At 41.3% G+C, this 20,647-nt stretch overlaps 2 protein-coding genes across 2 annotated transcripts; one reads left to right on the top strand and one right to left on the bottom strand.

Moving 5' to 3' along the window:
- Positions 1 to 1,552: 1,552 nt before the first annotated feature.
- dhx32b (DEAH (Asp-Glu-Ala-His) box polypeptide 32b) lies at positions 1,553 to 8,333 on the top strand. Its single transcript, XM_042502411.1, has 11 exons — positions 1,553 to 1,834; positions 2,008 to 2,201; positions 2,756 to 3,131; positions 3,208 to 3,444; positions 3,677 to 3,770; positions 3,851 to 4,000; positions 4,885 to 5,076; positions 5,157 to 5,297; positions 5,955 to 6,145; positions 7,387 to 7,577; positions 8,159 to 8,333. Exons 1-11 carry the CDS (start codon positions 1,553 to 1,555, stop codon positions 8,331 to 8,333), a joined length of 2,223 nt encoding a protein of 740 aa, XP_042358345.1.
- A 1,657-nt stretch (positions 8,334 to 9,990) lies between these two features.
- Positions 9,991 to 20,290, bottom strand: edrf1 (erythroid differentiation regulatory factor 1). Its single transcript, XM_042502613.1, has 25 exons — positions 19,822 to 20,290; positions 19,484 to 19,692; positions 18,506 to 18,572; positions 18,295 to 18,420; positions 18,067 to 18,191; positions 17,796 to 17,937; positions 17,438 to 17,539; positions 17,231 to 17,352; positions 16,810 to 16,921; positions 16,104 to 16,251; positions 15,874 to 15,985; positions 15,384 to 15,495; positions 14,746 to 15,033; positions 14,552 to 14,623; positions 14,317 to 14,464; positions 13,908 to 14,099; positions 13,294 to 13,494; positions 12,919 to 13,137; positions 12,599 to 12,825; positions 12,331 to 12,489; positions 11,971 to 12,120; positions 11,568 to 11,721; positions 11,355 to 11,470; positions 11,057 to 11,229; positions 9,991 to 10,931 (listed from the first exon to the last, which is right to left on the bottom strand). Exons 1-25 carry the CDS (start codon positions 19,924 to 19,926, stop codon positions 10,766 to 10,768), a joined length of 3,747 nt encoding a protein of 1,248 aa, XP_042358547.1. The 5' UTR covers positions 19,927 to 20,290; the 3' UTR covers positions 9,991 to 10,765.
- Positions 20,291 to 20,647: the final 357 nt, after the last annotated feature.

Here is a 20,647-nt window from a genome sequence, read left to right as displayed (position 1 = left end):
ACTTTGATTTTTGAAAATGAAAAAAATTTGAGGGGGCTGTGCTACAAATAGCTTAAAAGAACAAAATTAAAACCACAAGGCTGTTTGAGAGATAAATGAGGTTTCATAAGAAAAACATTTTCACCGTTTGATGAACATGAATAATTAACTGACGCCATATTTTGTTGTTGTTTATTTGTATTTTGGCCTTTGAGAGGATGAGTGTGCCTAAAGCTCAGTTTGCAAAAATGCAAAGCAGCTCAAAAAGAAAGCCACTAAAAAGTCACCATGACAAACAAAACTATAAAACTTAGACACTCTACTTAGACACTCTAACCAATAAGTGTGCCAAAAAATAACACTAAAGGTATGTGTATTCTCAATGAAAGTGTTACCTGATGCTCTGCGCTCCTGCTGGAGCAGCCTCATCATAGTTGTGACACACTGCCACCTGCCAGACAACACTGGTCATTACAGAAACTCAACTGCTTCTCTCCCCTTCAGTTTGATCTTCCTATCGTCCCCTTATGTGTTTCATCTCACTACAGGGTGAAGTCACCCTTGACCTGATTAAGAATGAGCTTACCCCAAACACTTGTTTACCATCACTGGGAAATACTTTACTTCTTGCGACCTACTTTTTTTTTTTAACCCAACAAGAAGTTAGCCATCTTTGATATTAATTTTCATTTTCTAAACATGTTTAAGGAGTTTGAATGCACAAAATCTGATGAAACCTTGTACACCTTAGAACAAGTAATTATTTTAATTTGGCTTTGTAGTTGGGCCTGGGCGTGGCACCAGAGTGACCCAGTTAGCCTTTGAACACATTTTTGATGCCTTTTAGTATACCCGAAAACTCACAAAACACACTAACCAGTGTCCAGCCAGTGCCCCTGATGAGTGGGAAGGTGCTAGGCTGTGTTTATTGCTGCTTGCAGCCTTAATTTTTTTAGGGTTTTTTTTTTTTGTTTTGTTTTGTTTTGTTTTGTTTTAGCTATTATTCTACCATTGAAGAATTGCAGGTTTTTGAAAGTGTAACACTGCGGAGGCTGAAAGTAGAGCAGACATTTGTGCTAACCTTTTAGTTTTACAGGCCTTCATTTTCTGGCACAACAGTTAATTCTCGGATGTAGAAATAAATTATCTCAGTGTGTCAACCACTGCAATAATTAAAATCTTAATTACTAATTTAGGCCGCAGTTAATAAATGAATGCACTTTATTTCATGTGCAGCTTGTGGCTTTTGCGTGTGAGCCAGTTCTCATTGTAAACATCAGACCCCTCTGAGTCTCTGCCCATCTATCTCTGCTCTCACACCAGTGTGTGTGTGTGTGTGTGTGTGTGTGTGTGTGTGTGTGTGTGTGTCATCTGCTCATGACCGCACTTCTATGGGATTAGTCCCTACATGACAACACTGGGCTGGCCGCCTAGTGAGCCTTTCATTTGGCTTCACTTGCAGAGGCAGTCTGTGCGCTGTCCAACAGTTTACTGAGAGCCGGAGATTTCCAAACTTCATCTCTTTGGATCTGTAAATGAAGTCTTAAGTGGACGGACTGGGAGCTCACTTGTGATGGAGCAGGACGTTACCAGTTTAACTGGAGAGGATTATTTTGAGGGCAGATCGCCCTGTTGTTCAGACACAGAAGCTTTGAGTCAAGGAGACAAAGAATACGATGACATTTTGGAGCTTAATCAGTTTGATGGACTGCCTTATTCCTCCAGGTTTTACAAATTGCTTAGAGAAAGGAAAGAGCTGCCAGTGTGGAAAGCAAAGTGTGAATTCATGGACACTTTGGCCAAAGGACGGTTTGTCATTGTCAGTGGTTCTGCCAAAACCGGGAGAAGTTCCCAAGTGAGTACTATGGGGCGTTTTGACACTTTAGATTGCACTGCCATGGTAGATATTGCACATTTCATTCATGCAACAGCTTTGTAACCGTAAGATATTTCAACCCTCAAACTATCAACTTTTACTAGGAAGCATCTGTGATTTAAACAACTCATCTCACTCTTATTTCAAAACAGATTCCCCAGTGGTGTGCCGAGTTCTGCCTGTCAGTCCAGTTCCAGCATGGCATGGTGGTTTGTACGCAGCTTCACGCACAGCAGGCAGTAGATCTCGCCTTGAGAGTTGCTGACGAGATGGACGTCAACATTGGTCATGAAGTCGGGTACAGCATCCCTTTGGAAACATGCTCCACTAATGACACAGTCCTCAGGTACAGTGAAGTAGCACTTTTTACTTGTAAACGCAGGTGTTTTTAGTATCTGGTTCTTTCTCTCCTCTTGCCGGGTTGCAATAAAGCACATTCATGACACACGCAGCTAAATCACCCCGCCTTTTCTTATTCACAAGAGAGAAGTGAACAAAAGATCTGTGGGGGCTCTTTTCAGGGGCTCCTCCACAGCTGCCCCGGCTCCCTGTCTGCCCATATGTCACACTCCCTCATGTGGGTCCCTCATAAGTCAGCAGGGGAACAAAGAAGCTCAGCACACTGAGGGGAGGAAGATCAGATAAACAGGCAGCCGGCAAGAGCGAAAGGATCCCCTCCTCACACTAATTATCAGAGTAAATTACACTAATAGGGGAAAAGCTGAAGTGTAGACAAAGTGCCTTTCATTAAGATGCCATTCTGAGGTTCCTCTATTTCAGCCTGGGGGCATACGAATAAAGAAAGCTGAGGATTTATTTCAGGCTATTATGAATTTCAATACAGTGTGTGTCAAGTGCCTCTTTGCTCCTTCCTAACCAATATTACACCTCCCACCACAGGTACTGCACAGATGACATGCTCCTCAGAGAGATGATGTCAGACCCTTTGCTCGAGCGTTACGGCGTGGTAGTCGTGGACCAGGCCCACCAGAGGACTGTAGCCACAGATGTACTCCAGGGTCTGCTGAAGGATATCGCCCTGCAGAGGCCGGAGCTACGCGTGGTCCTCCTCACAGCTGTTGAACCTGGCCCAAAGCAGCTGGCCCACTTTACGGGGTCAGCTGCACCTCTTATTCGCCTGGAGAGCCTAGGTGCAGGGGAGGTGGTGCACAGCAGCACAGGTGGCGGCTACTTCTGCTCTGCTCTCCGCCTGGTGCTGGAGATCCACCACTCTGAAGAGGAAGGAGATGTGGTTGTGTTTCTGGTGACGACACAGGTAAAAAGTAGCTCTGCGTGACTGAATCAGCAGCCTGAAAACATATCTTCTTCTGACTTTCTTCTTTGTTTACCAGGAGATAGACCTGGCCCATGACATCCTGTGTCATGAAGGGCGCAGCTTGTCCCCTGATCTGGGTGAGCTCCTGCCTGTTGCTGTGCACCCTGGCCAGCCTGGGAATCTACCAATTCTGGGAGAGAAGGAGACAGGTCGGACCCGCAGAGTTTTCCTCACGTCCAGTCCAAATGAAGACTTCTTCTGGGCTGTTAGCTCAATAAGCTTTGTCATCGATGCTGGGCTGGAGAAAAGATATGTAAGTAAGTCCTTGTTTGTTTCAGGGTTGTAAACCATGAGTTGATAAAGAAAATAAAAACAATATAGTGCACAAAAAGTCACACCCCCTTTTAAATGGCCCCCCAGCGTCAAAATGAAACATATACCCTTAAATGTTGTGTAGCTGACGCATTAAGCACCTGAGAAAATGTTCTTAGTTAAATTTGGTCACTATATATAGACATGATCAAAACGGTGTAATGCTGTTGCAGGTTTACAACCCCAGGATCAGAACAAACTCAGTCATCATTCAGCCAATCAGCACGGGTCAAGCCAAGAGTCGCAAACAACTGGCAGGTCCGACAGGTGAGGAGTCAAACTTTTAACAGAACACTTTTGGTGTAAATCTCTAGCTCCTGTCTAAAAATAACCTATCTATCCTGTAGGCAAGTGTTTTTGTCTGTACCCAGCAGACAGACAGCTTCCGACAGAGATCCGTCCTCATGTTGTGGAGTCTGACATCACGTCCACTGTGCTCTTCCTGAAGAGGATGGAGATCGCCGGACTGGGACACTGTGACTTCATCGACAGGCCGGGTAAGATTTACATAAACAAAAGTAAACAGAGAATGCTTTTATGGCCGTTTGTATTGGCTGAGCCCCTGGTGTTGGACTAAATTTCACATCCTCCTCGGTGATAATGAGATGATTTTTGGGTTCAGTCAGTCCGGTCCCTTTTGTTCTAACAGACGGGAACTTTTTTTTTTTTTTTTGGAAGGCAGTGAGCCGTGCCTCAGCTAAACTGACAGCTCCTGTTCTGCGAGCATCCTTTTAGAGCTGACCTGTTTCTGTGTGCTTTTGTTTTCCCGGATTTATTCACCCCCACTAACACAAACAACACACACACACACACACACACACACACAAACTGAGCCTCCCATTAGTTGATTAGAGCATAAACACAGTGTTGGTCTGTGGGAGTATAGACGATAATAGAGAGCATCTAAGGTGGATTTAATTCCATCCTCTGTCTCTATCTCTGTGTCCACGTCTCTTTGTTTCACTGCGATGTTCATGCAAAAACATGTTTATTGCAAAGACAGAATTGAAAATCTCATTTGTACCATGGCAGACTTTTCATTTTGCATAGTGATGCATGGCAGATGTTGGTGAGGATTATAAAATCCTAATCTTCTGCTGCCTTTTTACTCTGAGCGTGCCCACCAGGGTGCCAGTATACTGAAGTGCGATTGCCCCAGTGGGTCACCACCACTTTGGATTACAGTTTAGACAGCATGAAAACTGAAAAATAATCCACAACAGTTTAATTCAAAGTGTATTTGTATGCAATTAATAATCTCCTGGTTTAAATACTAGACTGTAATAAAGACATGTACTGGTTCACTGCAGGATTTGGTTCTTAGTTTAACTAAGGTTTACTTTTGCAAAATAAATAATAGTCTAAAAACTTTCCAACCCAGATCCTGGAGGCCTCATGCAGGCTTTGGAGGACCTAGACTACCTTGCAGCTCTTGATAATGATGGCAACCTGTCTGAGATGGGCATCATCATGTCAGAGCTCCCCTTGGAGCCCCAAATGGCCAAAACGCTGCTTGCCTCCTGTGAGTTTGACTGTGTCAGCGAGGTGGTCATCGTTGCTGCCATGCTATCAGGTAACATGCTGGCCTGCCATTTAGACAAATATTTGTCTAAAAATCAGCTCTAAACATCTGATTTGTTTGTTTCTTTTTAGCACCAACTTGCTTTATGGTTCCCTCAGCGGACTTGAAGCTGGAGGCGACCCAGTGCCACATGAAGCTCCAGCACCCGGAGGGAGACCACTTCACCCTGATCAATATCTACAAGGCATTTAAACAATGCCAGCAGGATCCAAGTGAGTTCAGATTATGGCCGACTTACTGCATAACACACACATGCACACAAGCTTGTATTTCTATATTTATGAAGACCCTCATTGACATAATGCAATCCCCAGCCATTAACCCTAACCATCACAACTAAATACCCAACCTTTTAATTAATAAACATTAATTACAGTTTTTGTATATTATTTGAACTGTATTTTAACTTTTATTTACCAAGACAACAATAATCTATAAAACCCATCTTAATTTTTATTTTCGATAACCATATTTTTAGTTAGCCCATGCCACAGCGCTGAGTCCTCAAATTGGTCTTTGAAGAAGTGAGGATTAGACAAAATGTCCTCATTCTGTTGGTTAAAAAAGTGTTTTGATTATGTAGCAAATGACAACATGCACAAGCACACACCAAACACACACACACACACACACGCGCACACACACACACACACACACACAGATGCTTCATCAGTGAATGAAGACAAATTATCGTACCTAAAAATGTATTTACCTTAAACAATTATCCCAATAAAATACACTGAAAATGGTCTTTTTTTTGAATAAATGCTTATTTTTTCCACACATAATTGATTACTGTCCCATCTCAATGTCTTCATCCCTGTGTTTTTATTAAATGTCTCTTTGGGTTTGTGTTCGTCACTTGTCAGACTGCAATGTGGAGAAATGGTGCCAGGATTTCTACCTGAACCACGCTGCTCTGCTGATGGCTGACGCTCTTCGTACAGAGCTAACTGACACTCTGAAGAGGATCGAGCTGCCCATCTCGCTGCCCGCCTTCGGTTCCCGGAGGAACACCCTGAACATTAAGAGAGCCCTGCTAGCAGGGTTCTTCATGCAGGTCAGAAAACTTAACGTTATTATACCACTCAACAAAATAAATTTATAGAATTACTAGATCAGCACTGGCTGCGTAAAACATTTCAAGTTACATCAAACACCCAGAGTCCTCCCAAAGACTCTTACAGGCCATTAAACTCCTCTCAGCAGGAACTAATACTGCAATGAGGAGTGTACTTAAATAATGTGTTATACTTGACTTTAATTTCTACTATCATCATATAATGGGGGCTTAGTGAAATAATGCATTTCTGTTCATTTTGTAATTTAGGTGATTAACAATGCGCAATAACAATATTTTTTCTTTTTATGACTAATGTTCAAAGTTAAAACTGACAATAATGAGTAAAATAATCTGAATTATTATTTAGACCTCATTGTGCAGCTCTAACACTTTGTTGCTTTCAGTGATGTAATGCACTGAGCTGAACTGATTTTTATTCTTCAACTGATACTTCGATTACTGTCAGATGTGACACATCCAACTGACATTACAACTGCTTTTATTTCTGACTCTTCAAGTGACTTTTCAGCTGCGTCAATGCTTACACTTCTGCTGACACTTTCAGGTTCACTTCACTTCTGAATATCACCTAAAATCTTCTTCAGCTCTTCTAACTTCCACAACCTCCACTGTTTGTTCACAATTGTATCCAACTGCTTTCAGTTCTTACACATCAATTGTCCTCTAAGTTTATACACATACAAGACGCACTTTTTTCTTGCTGGCATTCCACTTCACCTGATTCACACTTCAGCTCCTTTTAATGCTTAAACTGCATCTTCATTCAGCTTACATTCATCTGCACTTCAGCTATCAGACTACCAGACACAGACCCCCCAGCCATTCTCTGCTAGATGTTACTCAAATTACTGTAACATGTACAGTCCAGAATGAGACTCAAAGAGAAGCAAAGGAACTGCAAAGCAACACAAAATGACTACAAAGAGACACAAAAAGCAAAAACTGTCCTCAAAGAGACACCAATCCACAAAAAATATCTATAATGACTACAAAGAGAAGCAAAACAACAGTACAAAAAGAAGCAAAACCAAAGTCAGTGTGTCTCACTTATTTTGACATCTTTAATGTTTGGGATTTTTTAGGTGTACTGTTCAAAGCAAAATCAGTATACTATAGTATAGTATACTAGTATAAACAGTTCATACTAGATCAATAATGTAATTTCAGTCCCTTCATGGAAAATCCATCTGATGGTGTCTGGCTGTGATTTCCCCCAGGTGGCGCGGGATGTGGATGGATCAGGGAACTACTTCATTCTGACCCATAAGCACGTGGCACAGATCCATCCTCTGTCCGGCTACGGAGCCAAGAGCCCCAAGCTGGGTCTGCCTGAGTGGGTGCTGTTCCACGAGCACTCATTCTCCGAGGACAACTGCCTCCGCACCACAACCCACATCACACCGGAGGAGTAAGTCTCAGCCTCGTTTTAACATTTTGTTCTTTGGATATTTTAAACTGTGCACTTGTTTTGCATTCACATAACTGAGCACATACAGTCTTGTTAACTAGAGTGCAGCTTCTTGTCGGTTTAGAAGAACCCAGCGGACCACCCGTCGTATCTTCACATTTAAAGGAGCTTAAAAGTAATCAGACGGACACATTCCCTTTCCCTTTTGGTCCAGATGCAAAGCCCCAGTTCAGCAGAGACTAGTCATGCTGGTTGTGAGAGGAGGTATCCTAATCCTGCTCTCAAGTATCAGCTGGTTGGAGAGGGGATTATGGGTAGCACAGATCCCTGGGAATGTGAAGCTGCAGCTTAATGGAGGAGGAGAAAGCTCTGCAGCCTTTGTCATGCTCTCTTAGGTTCTTGAAATATGTCAATCCATTCACTGCAGTTCAGATAATATGAGGAGCACATATTGTAAGTATCTTTAAGTCTGCTCCCCAACTAAAGGAAGGAACCCAAATTGAAAAGATTAGCTCAGTTACATTCAACAGAAAATGTTTGTTGCGTGTGCTTTTTACCAACATTGTCCTCTCCCCTCCTAGGTTTGTTCAGATGGCACCACAGTATTTTTTCTACAATCTACCACCGAGTGAGAGCAAAGACATCCTCCAGAACATTTTGAACAATGGAGCTTCTCAGTACCAAGAGGAGAAACCTCCGACTTCCCAAGAAGAGCTGCAGGAGGACCAGACTTCTGACCGCTGCGTCATACAGTGATCGACTAACCCAGTGTTCCCAGTAGGATTACACTACATTGCACAGAAGCACATTGTCTGGATAGTTGTAATTTCATTTTTTAGGGGTCATTCCCTTTCATCTGTAACCCATCATTTTTGTCACAATACCACATATTTATCTTTGGATAGTTGTACAAAAGTGCACCAGTAAATTAAATGAAAACAATAATTTCTGCTCTCATGCCGATTATCAGCCGACTATAACTTATATTTGTTCTTAAAAGGAATAGTTCTTCTTGTTTTAAGTGGGGTTGAATGGGGTACTTAGATATAGTCAGTGTATTACATACAGTAGATGGCAGTCAGCTAGTCCCCAGTTTGGAGAAGCAGACTGGAGTCCGACACAGATGCTAAGTAACGCACTGCTGTGAACTGGGTCAGCAACAAATTGTATTGTAAAGTCCAACTAAACAAATTAACATCAGTTTCAGTGTATGCTATATTAAGAGTATTTTCAGTGCTTTACCTTTATGTCAGACAGCCCGCTGTGATGGTAAAGCCTTTAACGGCTTCAGTTTCTCATCTATGCTCTCGTTAAAGCCACCAGAAAACATTTAATTTGTGCACATTGAAGACAGGAGCTGCTGGTCTATGCTGCCTCCATCAGAGAGTTAGCTTGTGTTATTGTGTGATTTTGGTGAATCCAAACAAACCCTTTTAAATGCTACAGTCACACAACAACACAAACACAATAACTGATCGTGGCAGATGTGGACAGTTCTTCTTAATGGAGTCTGGCTTCAAAGAGAGCAATATAACTGCTTAATATTCCTGCTGTAAATAATTGTCTGACACTTTTTTTAGGTGGCTAAAATACATTTTGTTGCTGACTACATCCACAGTGGTAGATTGCTGTAGATATACTGTCCATGGGTAAGTGCCCCATAGACAGTAAATTTCAGAAAAGTGAACTATCTCTTTGATTTTCTTATTCAACAGAAAAATCTGGTTTCTAATTTACTCATACTTTGAAATGTTTGATTTTATTCTCCTCCAGCGAGGTTTCTAATCTAAGTTTAAAGTCCCTGCAGAAATTTTCAATGATTCTTTGGCTCCTTTTTACATTTACCTTCAGTCACTGTCCAACAGTCAGTCACCCACAGCACTGAGGGTCCAGGCTGATTAATGAGGTGCAGGGACAGTTTGGACCCACCTGCAGTTCCATCTGGTGTGGACACAGTTCAGTAACGGCGGGGTGACCCAGTTCACTGACACTTCATTGAAAACATCATGTCCCCTCTTCAGTGACCCTGGCTGAACGGTGCAGCAAGGACCAGTGCCAGAACCCTCGGGGTACAGTGTCGCCTGACCCACTTAAAATCTTTCACAAACTGTCTTTTCAAGACAAACCAGCTGCGCACAATGTTTTAAGTTAATTTGGTTAATTCATAATGTCATATTGAAATAATAGTCCAATAAGTTAGATCATAATGTATGTTATCTGAATGATTAACAAAACCAAATGTTAAAGGTATAGTTCAACCCAAAAATAAAAGTACATATTTTTCCTCTTACCTGTAGGATTATTTGGATTAAACTGTCCCTTTAATCAGATGCACATTAGCACATGAGCATTTTGTGTCACTTTAGGTGAAACATACAATATCATGATGACAAATCTACAGAAGTGGGGCACATAAATTAAAAAAAACCTTTAATTTTCATCTCACAGCAAACCATGCTGATATAAACTCACATTTATACATACAGCCATGTGGACTACCTAGCTTTTTAATTTTGCATTGAATGTTGCCAGACTATTGCACACTGTTGTTTTAGAAAGCATGTAACACTTTGATGACTTACTTCAGCTATTCAAGCCAATGATCAAACTCCAATCCATTTTATTCACAGCATTATTGGCATTATTGAATATCAAAAACACCAATTATATTCAGATGAATCATCATTTTTCGTGAGCATGTGCTAAATGTTTTCTTTCTTTTTAAGCCCCTGTGTGCAGAAGTTATACATGGTTAAACCATCTGTGAAATCTTATGCCGTATGTTTTTGTTTGTAGAAAAATGAGGCAATCCAGGTGATGTTTTGTACAGTCAACAACAAATCCCATACACAGGAGCTTTACAAGTGACCCATAACTCCCTATTAAGCAATAAGAAAATTAAATATTATCTTCTGAATTTACAACTCTTTTCACAAAAATGTACAATTCAAAACATGTGATGCAAATGTTAGAAAAAGATGAGTTTGTTTTAAAGGCGCAGGAGGTGATATTAGCTTTGAAACTGTAATTCAGAGTAAGACGGTGTTGCCTGAGCATGTGCCTGTTGATAATGGTGTCTATTAATCATCGTTCTCTTTCGCAGCATTTTTGAGAAGACTGTTATCAAGTCTTCTCCAGAGTGGACTTGGAGAAGAGTTAAGGTCTTGAGTGTCTTCCTCATTATGTCTTTATCGTGAATGCATACCCTTGTCCTCACTTCCTGTTTGTGGGGTCAGCAGCTGCAGCAGCTCTATGTGAAGCTCGACACGGCTGAGGAGAGGTGCATTTTTGTCAGCTCGCAGGAGCTTTGAGTACACGTTCTTATAGGTTTTCAACAGCTCCTCGTCCTTATTGCTAAAAAAAAAAAAAAAAAAAAAGATGCAAATACGTTGGTCAGAAGTGAGCACTGTGAACGTTTAAAGGATATCACATACATATTTAACTAATCATACTGTACGGGGTTTTAGATTCTTACTCACCTTGGTTTCCGTTTCATTGTCGTCATCAGTTTGATCAGCTGCAGCAACAGGAAGGAGAAACTCGGCTCAAACACGCCAATCAATTTCATCACTTCCTGGAGATTCAGTCCTGAGGTGGGAGCAGCGGACACGTCGGGAGACTCTCCTGAGCTAGCAGGTTCGGATTCACTCAACTACACCGCAAGAAGTGAAAGAAAAACATGTTACAGTGTGAGATCACAAAAGGGCAATCCAAACAAAGCTTTGCAAAGACACATAAGCATGAGAGAGCGTTCCCATATGCTACTCTGAAACATACCTCTATCTGCTCCTCCAGCAGCTCTTTATGAATCAGCTGGAAAGCATGGCGAGTTTCTGTCATGATCTCTACTGCGCCAGTCAGGCTCTTCAGCTTTGCCGCACTGCTGCTCTGACCTGTGCAAACACAATAATGAGTCTGAAGAGGCTGTGGATGGAAATGCTATTTGTGTTGTTTTGACAAAACCAAACATTTGTGACAACAGTGACTCACCTGCCATGGTGAACTCCGCAAAAGCAACCCTCTCCAGGAGCGTGCGGAGCAGCTCACAGGGTGCGTCTTTGAGGCTGAGGAATAAACAGACAGCCTTGCTGTAGTGAAGCTCTGCCAGGCTTCGATGCTGCTTCCTCAAGTGTTCATCCCCCACCTGTCACACAATTAGAGCCAGAAACGCGCATCGTTCAGTGTGTATTATATTAAGTATGAAACACAGACATCCCATCACCAGCGATTCTATTCTAGTCGATGTTGTTGTTGTTTTTTCAAAAAATAACACGTTGTACTTTCTACTTTCGACTAACAAAAAGAGTGAGCTATGGTATGTGAATTATTCGCCCAAAAAACAAACAAGTACTGAGAATTTGTTTTTTTTTTATCATTCTAAGTGGTTTCCCACCTGGTTGCGGAAGCAGCTGTGGTACATGGACGCCAGGCGGTGGTGGATGGTGGCAGCTCTGTACTGGTAGAGCGGCTGACGAGCCGACTCAGTCTGCAGGTCGCAGTACTTCAGGGACTTCATCATGGCCTCAGTCACCTCCCGTTCAATCTGGGATACATAGACAAAGATGGATTATTTAAAGTTTAATAGCATGTCTATGCGTTACTGGTGCAACACTATTGATTATGCACCAATATATAGTCCCTTTTTGCTGAAATATGCATATTGTCAATGATAGTGAGATTTTTCTTTATTGTTAAAAAGTGGACTTTAAAAAATGGGTTCACTATTATGTGTGATGTAATTGTTTAAACCCACCTGCTCCTGGGCCTTCCTGGACAGCGGGGCATAGTCCTGCAGAAGTGTGGCCATGGTGAAATAGGTAGTGGACAGTTCCCAGTTTACACTGTCCCACACTGCTGGGTGGTTCTCTCGGCTTGCCAGTGACTTCATAGCCCGCAAGTAGTAGTCTATGGCCTGAGGTGAAAATTTAGATGAAACTATTTATTAAGAACGTACTAGGGAAATGTTGAGATGTTTTAAGATTTCTCAATGCATTCAAGACATAAATGGATTGAGATGACACCTTGTTGTAGTAGAGAGCCTCTTCAGGTGAGAACTCCCCTCTGCTCTGGTCGGCAGACACGGCACAGTGAGCCTGAGCACAGATTCTCATCAGCCTGCCAGTGTTACACAGCAGCAAGGCAGTGTTGGTACTGTCCCCGATGGCTTCAAAATCCTTCATGCCTTTCTCAAAGAAGGCAAAACTCTTTTTCCACATCTCCTGCTCCGCTGCAGACACAGACTTTTTAGCTAGAAGGGGAAGGAGAAGGCCAGTTAGATACCATATATTTTTCAGTAAACTTGGTTTATTGATTCAATCTGTTGTTTATTAATCCAACACACCTTCTTTCTCAGCCTGCATGGCTGCAGCCTGGTTCATACAGTAAACTCCCATTTCATTGCGGATGTTTCCCAGCCTTTTGAGCATCTGAGCCAGCTGATCTGCGGCGTGATCTTTAAAAGCCTCAGAGACGAGCAGTTCATACGCTGCCTCGTAGCACTTACTGCTAACAAAAAGCTGGTACTCCGGGTCCATGGCCAGGTCTGTGGTCATGTTGAAGGCTAGTAAGTAGAGAGGAAAGGCAATGACAAATGGAATGAACACAGACATTTTGGGGTTAAACTGCCATTTTATTGTGATTGGCGTTGCTAGAACAGAAAAAAGCCCGCCACTGGGTGCTCTGAGATTTGTGTGATTGTCTCTCTTTAGTGACTGACCCTGGCAGCTGCTCTCTCTGTGCAGGCTATGCAGGATCTCCTGGTCCTCTTTGGTCTGGTAGCTGTATTCCTCCAGGTAAGCTGCTCTGTTTTTGGCGTTCTGGGCCAACATCAGCTGGATATCCCCACACAGAGACAGGCACTGGCTGTGAAACAACAGCACCTGTGGGTGAAGTGTATCGCTCACTGAACAATAGGCATCTGGAGGAAATAATAGAGGAAGAGGGAAGAAGGGGAAAGAGCAATAAATGTTGAGTTATTATATTGCATCATAAAATACTGAAGTTATTAGTGTCATCATTGTTGTTATGTTATTATTATATTTCATAAATATCTAAACAGCCAATGATGGATCTTTAATGAAGATTTAGACTCAATCAGATGCAAGATCCTGATCTGTTTGTTAAATTATATAAATCAATTCTTATTTAACTTAGTCAAATACATAACATCACTAATGCTATCAAATTTAAGCTGCTAGAACTGACAAAACTACACATTTTCACAAAGCAAATTACCAGTTACAGTCTTAGAAAATAAAACATAAAACTACTGAAAAACCATAACTATCATAAAGTAAATTCTTAAATGTTTCTGGAGTTAAGTAGCCTTACCGTAACATTGCAGAGATAGCTTGATGTAGCGTAGGGCTCGCCCATACTTCAGCAAGTTTGTTGCTGCATCAGACAGGACGTAGTAGGCCTTAGAGGCTTTGAGGAAGAGCTGCAGCTTCATGCGGTGCTGCCACGAGCCAGGGATCATCCCCGAGCGTGTTGGATGCTTCTGGTCCGCCTGCAACGGCCTTGCTGGTGACACAAACATGTTGGAAGACCAGGAGAAAGACACACGCAGGGTTGAGAGATTAAAGAATGTCTTGGTAGTCATTTAGCTGTAGTTTGTGTACTTCTGAAGAAAAACGCCTGTGACTAAAATGATTTGAGTAATGGTGAATGCCATAATGCCAGCCTATTTCCTGATTTATTATGTCAAATTATATCTTTGAAATATGGACTGCAGACTGACCTCTTTCAAGAAGAAGAGAGATGCCTTGCTCAGCAGCACAAGCTCCGATTGCACTTCTGTCCTCATATTTGAGAGGAATGGGTGTGTTTGGGTCTGCAGCTGGGAGATCACTCTCCTTTTTGATGGTGCCATCAACTGCCTTCAGCCCCTGTGAAGTGTTTTACAGCGATTATTAGCACAATTAGATGATATTTTTTTGCCATATATGTACACCAAACTTAAATATCATACTCGCCTTAAGCACGTAGCTCAGAACGTGTCTGCATCTCTCCTCCTTGTCTTGAGAAACAGGAAAAGCACCGCTTGGCTGCAGGGATGACAGAAAAGGGAAGATAATGTTTTGGTGTTTACATACAACATATTTATCTGTATATTCCACTCTTTCCCTGCAGGTCTGTGTAGAGGAAAAAGATTTAGAGTGACACTCACTCTGATCTGGTGAGTGGATTTGTATTTCTCCGGGACCGACAGTTCCCCAACAGAGCGGATCACCGCCACAGCTTTGCTATCATCCTGTGGACTGCAGCAAGAGCTGTGAGAGCCGTTCTCGTCGCTGTCCTCCATCAGCTCCTCCTCGTCCTCGTCCTCTTCCTCTCTGTCCTCGTCGCTGTAGCTGTCTTCTGAGCCACCGGCCCGCAGCGACTCCCCTCCATCTTCTTCCAGAGGCTCGTCGAGCTGGAACAACTCTGACAGCATGTAGTGGGCGGAGGCGATGATCTGAGCAGACAGGACATGGAGGAGATCAAGAGTGGAGTCAGGTTCAATCAAATCTCAAATATGGCACTCTTTTGGTCTTTTGGTCACTTGACACTTTTACTTCCCTCTCACTGTCTAATTAAAGATTGAAAATAGTGCTTTTGGGGATCTAATCAGGACAATTCTGCATGTGACTTTTCTTATGGTCTATTATTTAATGGCAACTCATCCTTTAAATACACAATCTGGGTTTGAATGTGGTCTGGGACTTTTGTTGCACATCCTCTCATCTCTTTCCAAGTCTGTTCCACTTTTGTCTGATTGTAACTTTTTAAAATAAGAGCTGAATTTCTTGTTAAATGCAAGCTCACCTGGGGGTGACTGTCCTCATCCAGAAGTTTGACGCAGTTTAGGAGCAGAGTTCTGATTGTGCCATAGTGTTTTCTGTTTTGCATCCCCTTCAGCATCAAGTTGCTGGCAACTCTGCACCACAAAACAGAAGTAAGACAAGAACACATTACAGTTTTGCATACTTTCATTGTTTATTATGTCTGATTTAAGCATTTGCAAAACATAATTTGTATAAACAAGGGGTTGAAATGGTTATTTAATCTCTTATGACTTTAAATTACTTTCATTTATTGATTTCTTTTCATTTTAAATCATTTAACTCTCTTGACTCAAATGAACCAAAGCTCATAAAAATACACATTATAGATAAAATATTACAGAAACTTTCCAAAAACTAGGAAGACATTTTTTCAAAATCTACTCACTGACTTCAGCTCCTCAAATTTATTGACTTTCCCAGTATACACGACTGCAGGAATCCTAAAGCACAAAGATGCTCCGGAGACTTACCTGTATAGTAACACAGCCACAGGAAGAGTGAAGGGATTCTGACATTTCTCTTCTTCCGCCTCCTCACACAGAGTAGTAAGATCATAAAGCTTCACAATGTCACTCCCACTAGCTGTGGATCCAAGAAATAACATTAAAAAAAAACCATCAAGATACACAAGGGCAAAATGCACAGACCAAGTACAGACTTAAAACAAAGATTTAAGACTTCCTGTTCACTTATCTCCCACCTTTGAAAAGCCAGTAGGTGTGACCCTCTTTGGTGCAGTTGGACTTGAGGAAGGAGAGGATATTTTGGGCGATGTCTTTCACCACCCTGGTGGAGAAAGTGGAGTTCTCCAGATGAGGTATGTCCTCTGTCTTTATCATCTCATATTTCTGCGGGGTAAAATAATACAGGTGAAAATAATGTAGCCCTTTTGTTACCACTGTTCCAATAAAAAGGTGAAAATAAGTGATCTTAAAAACGATTTTACTTTATAATATGTATATAAAATCAGGGGGTCTACATGTATCTTAAATTTCATGCTTTTTAAGGTCTCTTAAAGATGATTTTTTAAATAAAATTTAAGACAGATTTTTAGACAAATAATATTGTTTCTTGTCTAAACATTGCAAGTATGAAGGTGAGTAGTCAAACATATATGCAGTCCCTTAGAGAGGTCGGTTTTATGTAGAAATATGATTATTAGAGTGAGTTAGGTTAATCTACATTTTGCCAACAAGTAAGTACATGTAGCAATACAGTATTAGGTTCAGTGGTAGGTTTAAAGTTTTGTAACATCAAAAATGTGGACTTTCATGCTGACAAACTTGACCCATTTTGAAAAAATAAAATATAGGTCATGTCCTTCTCTGACCATCAACCATGGCAATCATCAAACAGATAATAATAATACTTATTAAAATACTAGACAACAGCAAATAGTAATTTACCTGAACAATGCCATTGACGTGAAAGCACATGACGAGCTCTGGGACATTACACATCAGATTGTCGAGCCAGTAGTCAATACCTGTCAGAATGTTGATTGGTTTATTGTTGTCCCTGCAAAATACAGTCAGAAAGGTCAAATGTTAAATTAAACAGGAGTAATGTAGTGGAGCCAGCATGTAATTCTGATGACTCTGCAGCATCCAAAGTGTGGTTCACCTTCTGAGGTCAGATAAACTAAATTAAAACTATGCCATGTGTTAATTTGCATTATCTTGCTGACACATACATTTAACATAAGACCCCAACAGAAGGCAACAGAAGTGCAATTCGATTAAAACCACATGATCACATTATCATTTTCGCTCTAAATGAGTTTTAATTTCCAATCCTTAATGGGAACAAATTATTTAAAATTTACACCTGAGTCGCAGACTGACGGCTGGATAGCGACCACCTCCGAAAATAGGCATGTTGGACCCGACCAACATGTGGATATCCTCAAACGTCCACATGATGTTTCGCACAAAGTCATTTCTTAAACCCTGTCAAACAAGAGTACAAAGAGATAAGACATAAGATACCAGCTGTAGTAGTGTACTATAAAGGAGGCGTAAGAGGTTGTATTACCTGACTGTTCTCCCCTTCATTGAAGAGCATAGGGAGGTTTTGCTCTTTGGGCACAGACGGCACCTGACCCAGAGCATACTTACTGTCCATAGAAACATTTTCCTGCACATATAACAATAGCAATACCGTCAGTGCAAGCACTACAAACCAAAACCCTGACAAAAATTAGATAAGCAGTCACTCAAGAACCAATCTAATCTAAAAACTGATGCATTTAGTCTCACTAAATATTTAAGTTTTAAATGTCAACAGCACATAACACTGACTCCTCAACAAGAGGAAATTAAATTCAAAAATGAATTTTTCAAGTAACAGTGCCTCATTGGAGACCACTAAATAATTGTCCACGATGCTGTACCTGCTTGGGAGCATCTGGTTCTTCTGTATCAGACGCTGCGCTGGTGAGCCATGAAGAACTGAACTCGTCTGTCTCATTCTCCTCCTCCTCCCCGTCATTCGGGTTGTCTGGTACAGGCTCTGCAGCCCCATCACCATTTATACTGGAGGAAACAGACAAGTTGTTATCAGATAAGACTGGGGAACATTTACCTTACAATAAAGTTTAACATAACTAATTGTAAACCCTACTCAATGTATTTTCCATAATACAAGTAGGATCAAGTACTCACCTGTAGTAGAGGAACTTTGACAGGATTGCTTTTTGATACCAGTGCTCTTTACTCTTCTTTTTCCTCTGCCACTTCTGATCTATTAGCCGCTGATAAAAGTCTTTTAGCCACGTCCATTCTCCCGTCTACAACAAACACATAACAGTGAGGATAAAGTTACTTGAAGCACATACATTAACTATTCTCTCATAGGGATTATTCTTAAAGTCTCGAATAAGCTGTGCTTACCTGTGAGGATCTCATGAAAAGCTCTTGAATGTCCAACTCATCCAATAGTAACGTCCTCCCCACACGGTGAACAGCCATACTGACGTGGGACTTGCTGTAGGGAATTTTCAAAAGCTTCTTTATGTTCTGAATATGACAGAAAACAATGTTAACATCAGGTGCACGTTGAAGAAACAAAAAATAATGTCAGCTTTGCAAAAGCTCCACAAACCTCGGAGTCTGATACCACATCGACATCATCCCCGATGCAGTCGATGAATTCATAGGCCATCCCAAAACTACAAAAGAAGAAAAGGAACTAAATCACAACAGTGTCTGCACATGGTGATACAAATTAGGGTGAGACTGCTTTATGATTTCAGGCATTTGCTGATGAGTCAGTATCTATGACTTACCCACTAATAACCCCAAGCAAGATGTTATCCACTGCTTCTGTGCTGTGTCTACACTGACTGTATTTTATATTTCAGTATATTTCAAATATAGTTTTGTAGCACTGATGAAAAAAAAGACATGGAATCCATTACACACTGCACCTAACATAGATAAACCAGTGAGTACTAATCAGTCTTCATGTGTGCATTCAGACCAACAACAGAGGCCATCTGCCCAGCAGGTTTCCACCGTCAAGTAGAGCAGAGAGCGTGACTTTTTAGCCTCTAATAAAGACTCTGACTTGCATTTTCTTTCAGCAAAACACACTAACAAGATCTCAAACAGGGATCACTGAAACCATCCTTTATCCCACCAAAAAAAAAAAAAAAAAACAGACACATTTGGTTTTAAATCATTTCAAACATTACTCACTGTATGATCATGTGGTCATCTTAAAAGAGATTTTTAGATTTAGTTTACAATTGTTGCTATAAATATGAGGACAAATAGGCTACCTCACAGTTGCAATTAAAAAGATCAGCACCACCATTTACAGACCCCAAAATTAGCACACAGTTCAATGAATACCCCTGTCTAGATAGATGGTTTATGTGTCCTTACAGAGGAAATTCTTTTCCACAGCATGTCTCCACAAAAGAAAAAAACAATAAAACAAGTTCAACAAAAACTAAACACTGCAGCCATAATATCCATTGTGTGACCGTTGTAGTACTTGTATTAGATTAGTTTTGCCCGAGTGAATCCAATTAACTGTAAACAATGAGCCTCCTTACTATCTCTTATGGTGTCATACCTAGAAAAGGGCTTGCTCTTGCTGCTGGACCCTAATATCGTGGTGCCAGCGGTGCCCAGCTGTGGGTTTTCTCTTAGCCAGTTTGCAGGAGGCAGCTTGAGGTCTGTCTTCTCCTGCAGCAGAGCATAGCTGGTGGGAGGCGGTGCGGCGGAGTACTTGACCACAGCACGGCTCTTTATTTCACTGTTTCCTGCGCATACTGCAGAGTCCTTCGAGATGACAAAGTGAAACAACACATTGTAGGGAAGTTATTGGGACAAGGAACCGCTGATTAAGGTTGGCGTTGAATTCAGAGCGAGTCTGATCCTTCTGCTACACAAAACTGTCTTGTTACTCACATGTTTGTTGTTCTCTCCTGTACAGATAGGGCCACTGACTTCCTCCTTTGCATTGTTGTCCAGGGGGGTCCCAGCAGGCTCTCTGTCCCCAGCTGATGCGCTCATGCTGGACACGAAACCGTTCAGCCCCGCAAACTGGCGATTTTCTTTAACAATAACACCACCTATCCATGTCTTTTACAACTCATATACAGTCTATACATTAGCTAGATAACGAGGGAGACACGTCAATTCTGTCTATAAAGTTGTCTCGAGTTTGCTAGCTTGGCAGGCTAGCTCCATTAAAGAGCAACGCTGACTCCTTTAGCTGTAGAAAAATGTGTCGTTACGCAACACAGGTGTTAAATTAAAACTAGATGACACTCACATGAGAGGCTGACGTTGCTTTGTTATCCGTGATATGTTTTAGCCCTTACTTAACTCGCTAAACAAGCCAGCTGCTGCTTCTCTTTCTGTCACCAGCCAGCAGTCTGTTGTTGTCAGACCACAAGTTACTGCGAGGAATAACAACTTCCGGTCTAGCGGTAAGAAAAACTACAAAAATCAGCTCTTTTCTTATTTTTATGATCAGAATTAACCCGTATTTTAGGGGAGAAGTTTTAACACTGCGTAATGCATACTATTAGCTTGTTTATATACAAATGTATTTCAGTTACTGGGACTTTTTGAGAAAAATATATGAACCGGAAGTACTTTCATACCTGACACAGACTCTTTCTAGAAAAGTTGAGGACGTTCTGCTGTGTTCTGTTGTATTTTATTTTGAAATTCCATCCAGTTTTTTTATTGATCATATTTCAAGTATAACAATATATATATATATATA

Source organism: Plectropomus leopardus, chromosome 15 (genome assembly GCF_008729295.1).
Source record: "Plectropomus leopardus isolate mb chromosome 15, YSFRI_Pleo_2.0, whole genome shotgun sequence".
Classification (NCBI taxonomy): Eukaryota; Metazoa; Chordata; class Actinopteri; order Perciformes; family Serranidae; genus Plectropomus; species Plectropomus leopardus.
Note: the sequence above shows the minus strand (reverse complement) of the source record. Positions and strands in the feature narration are given on the sequence as shown.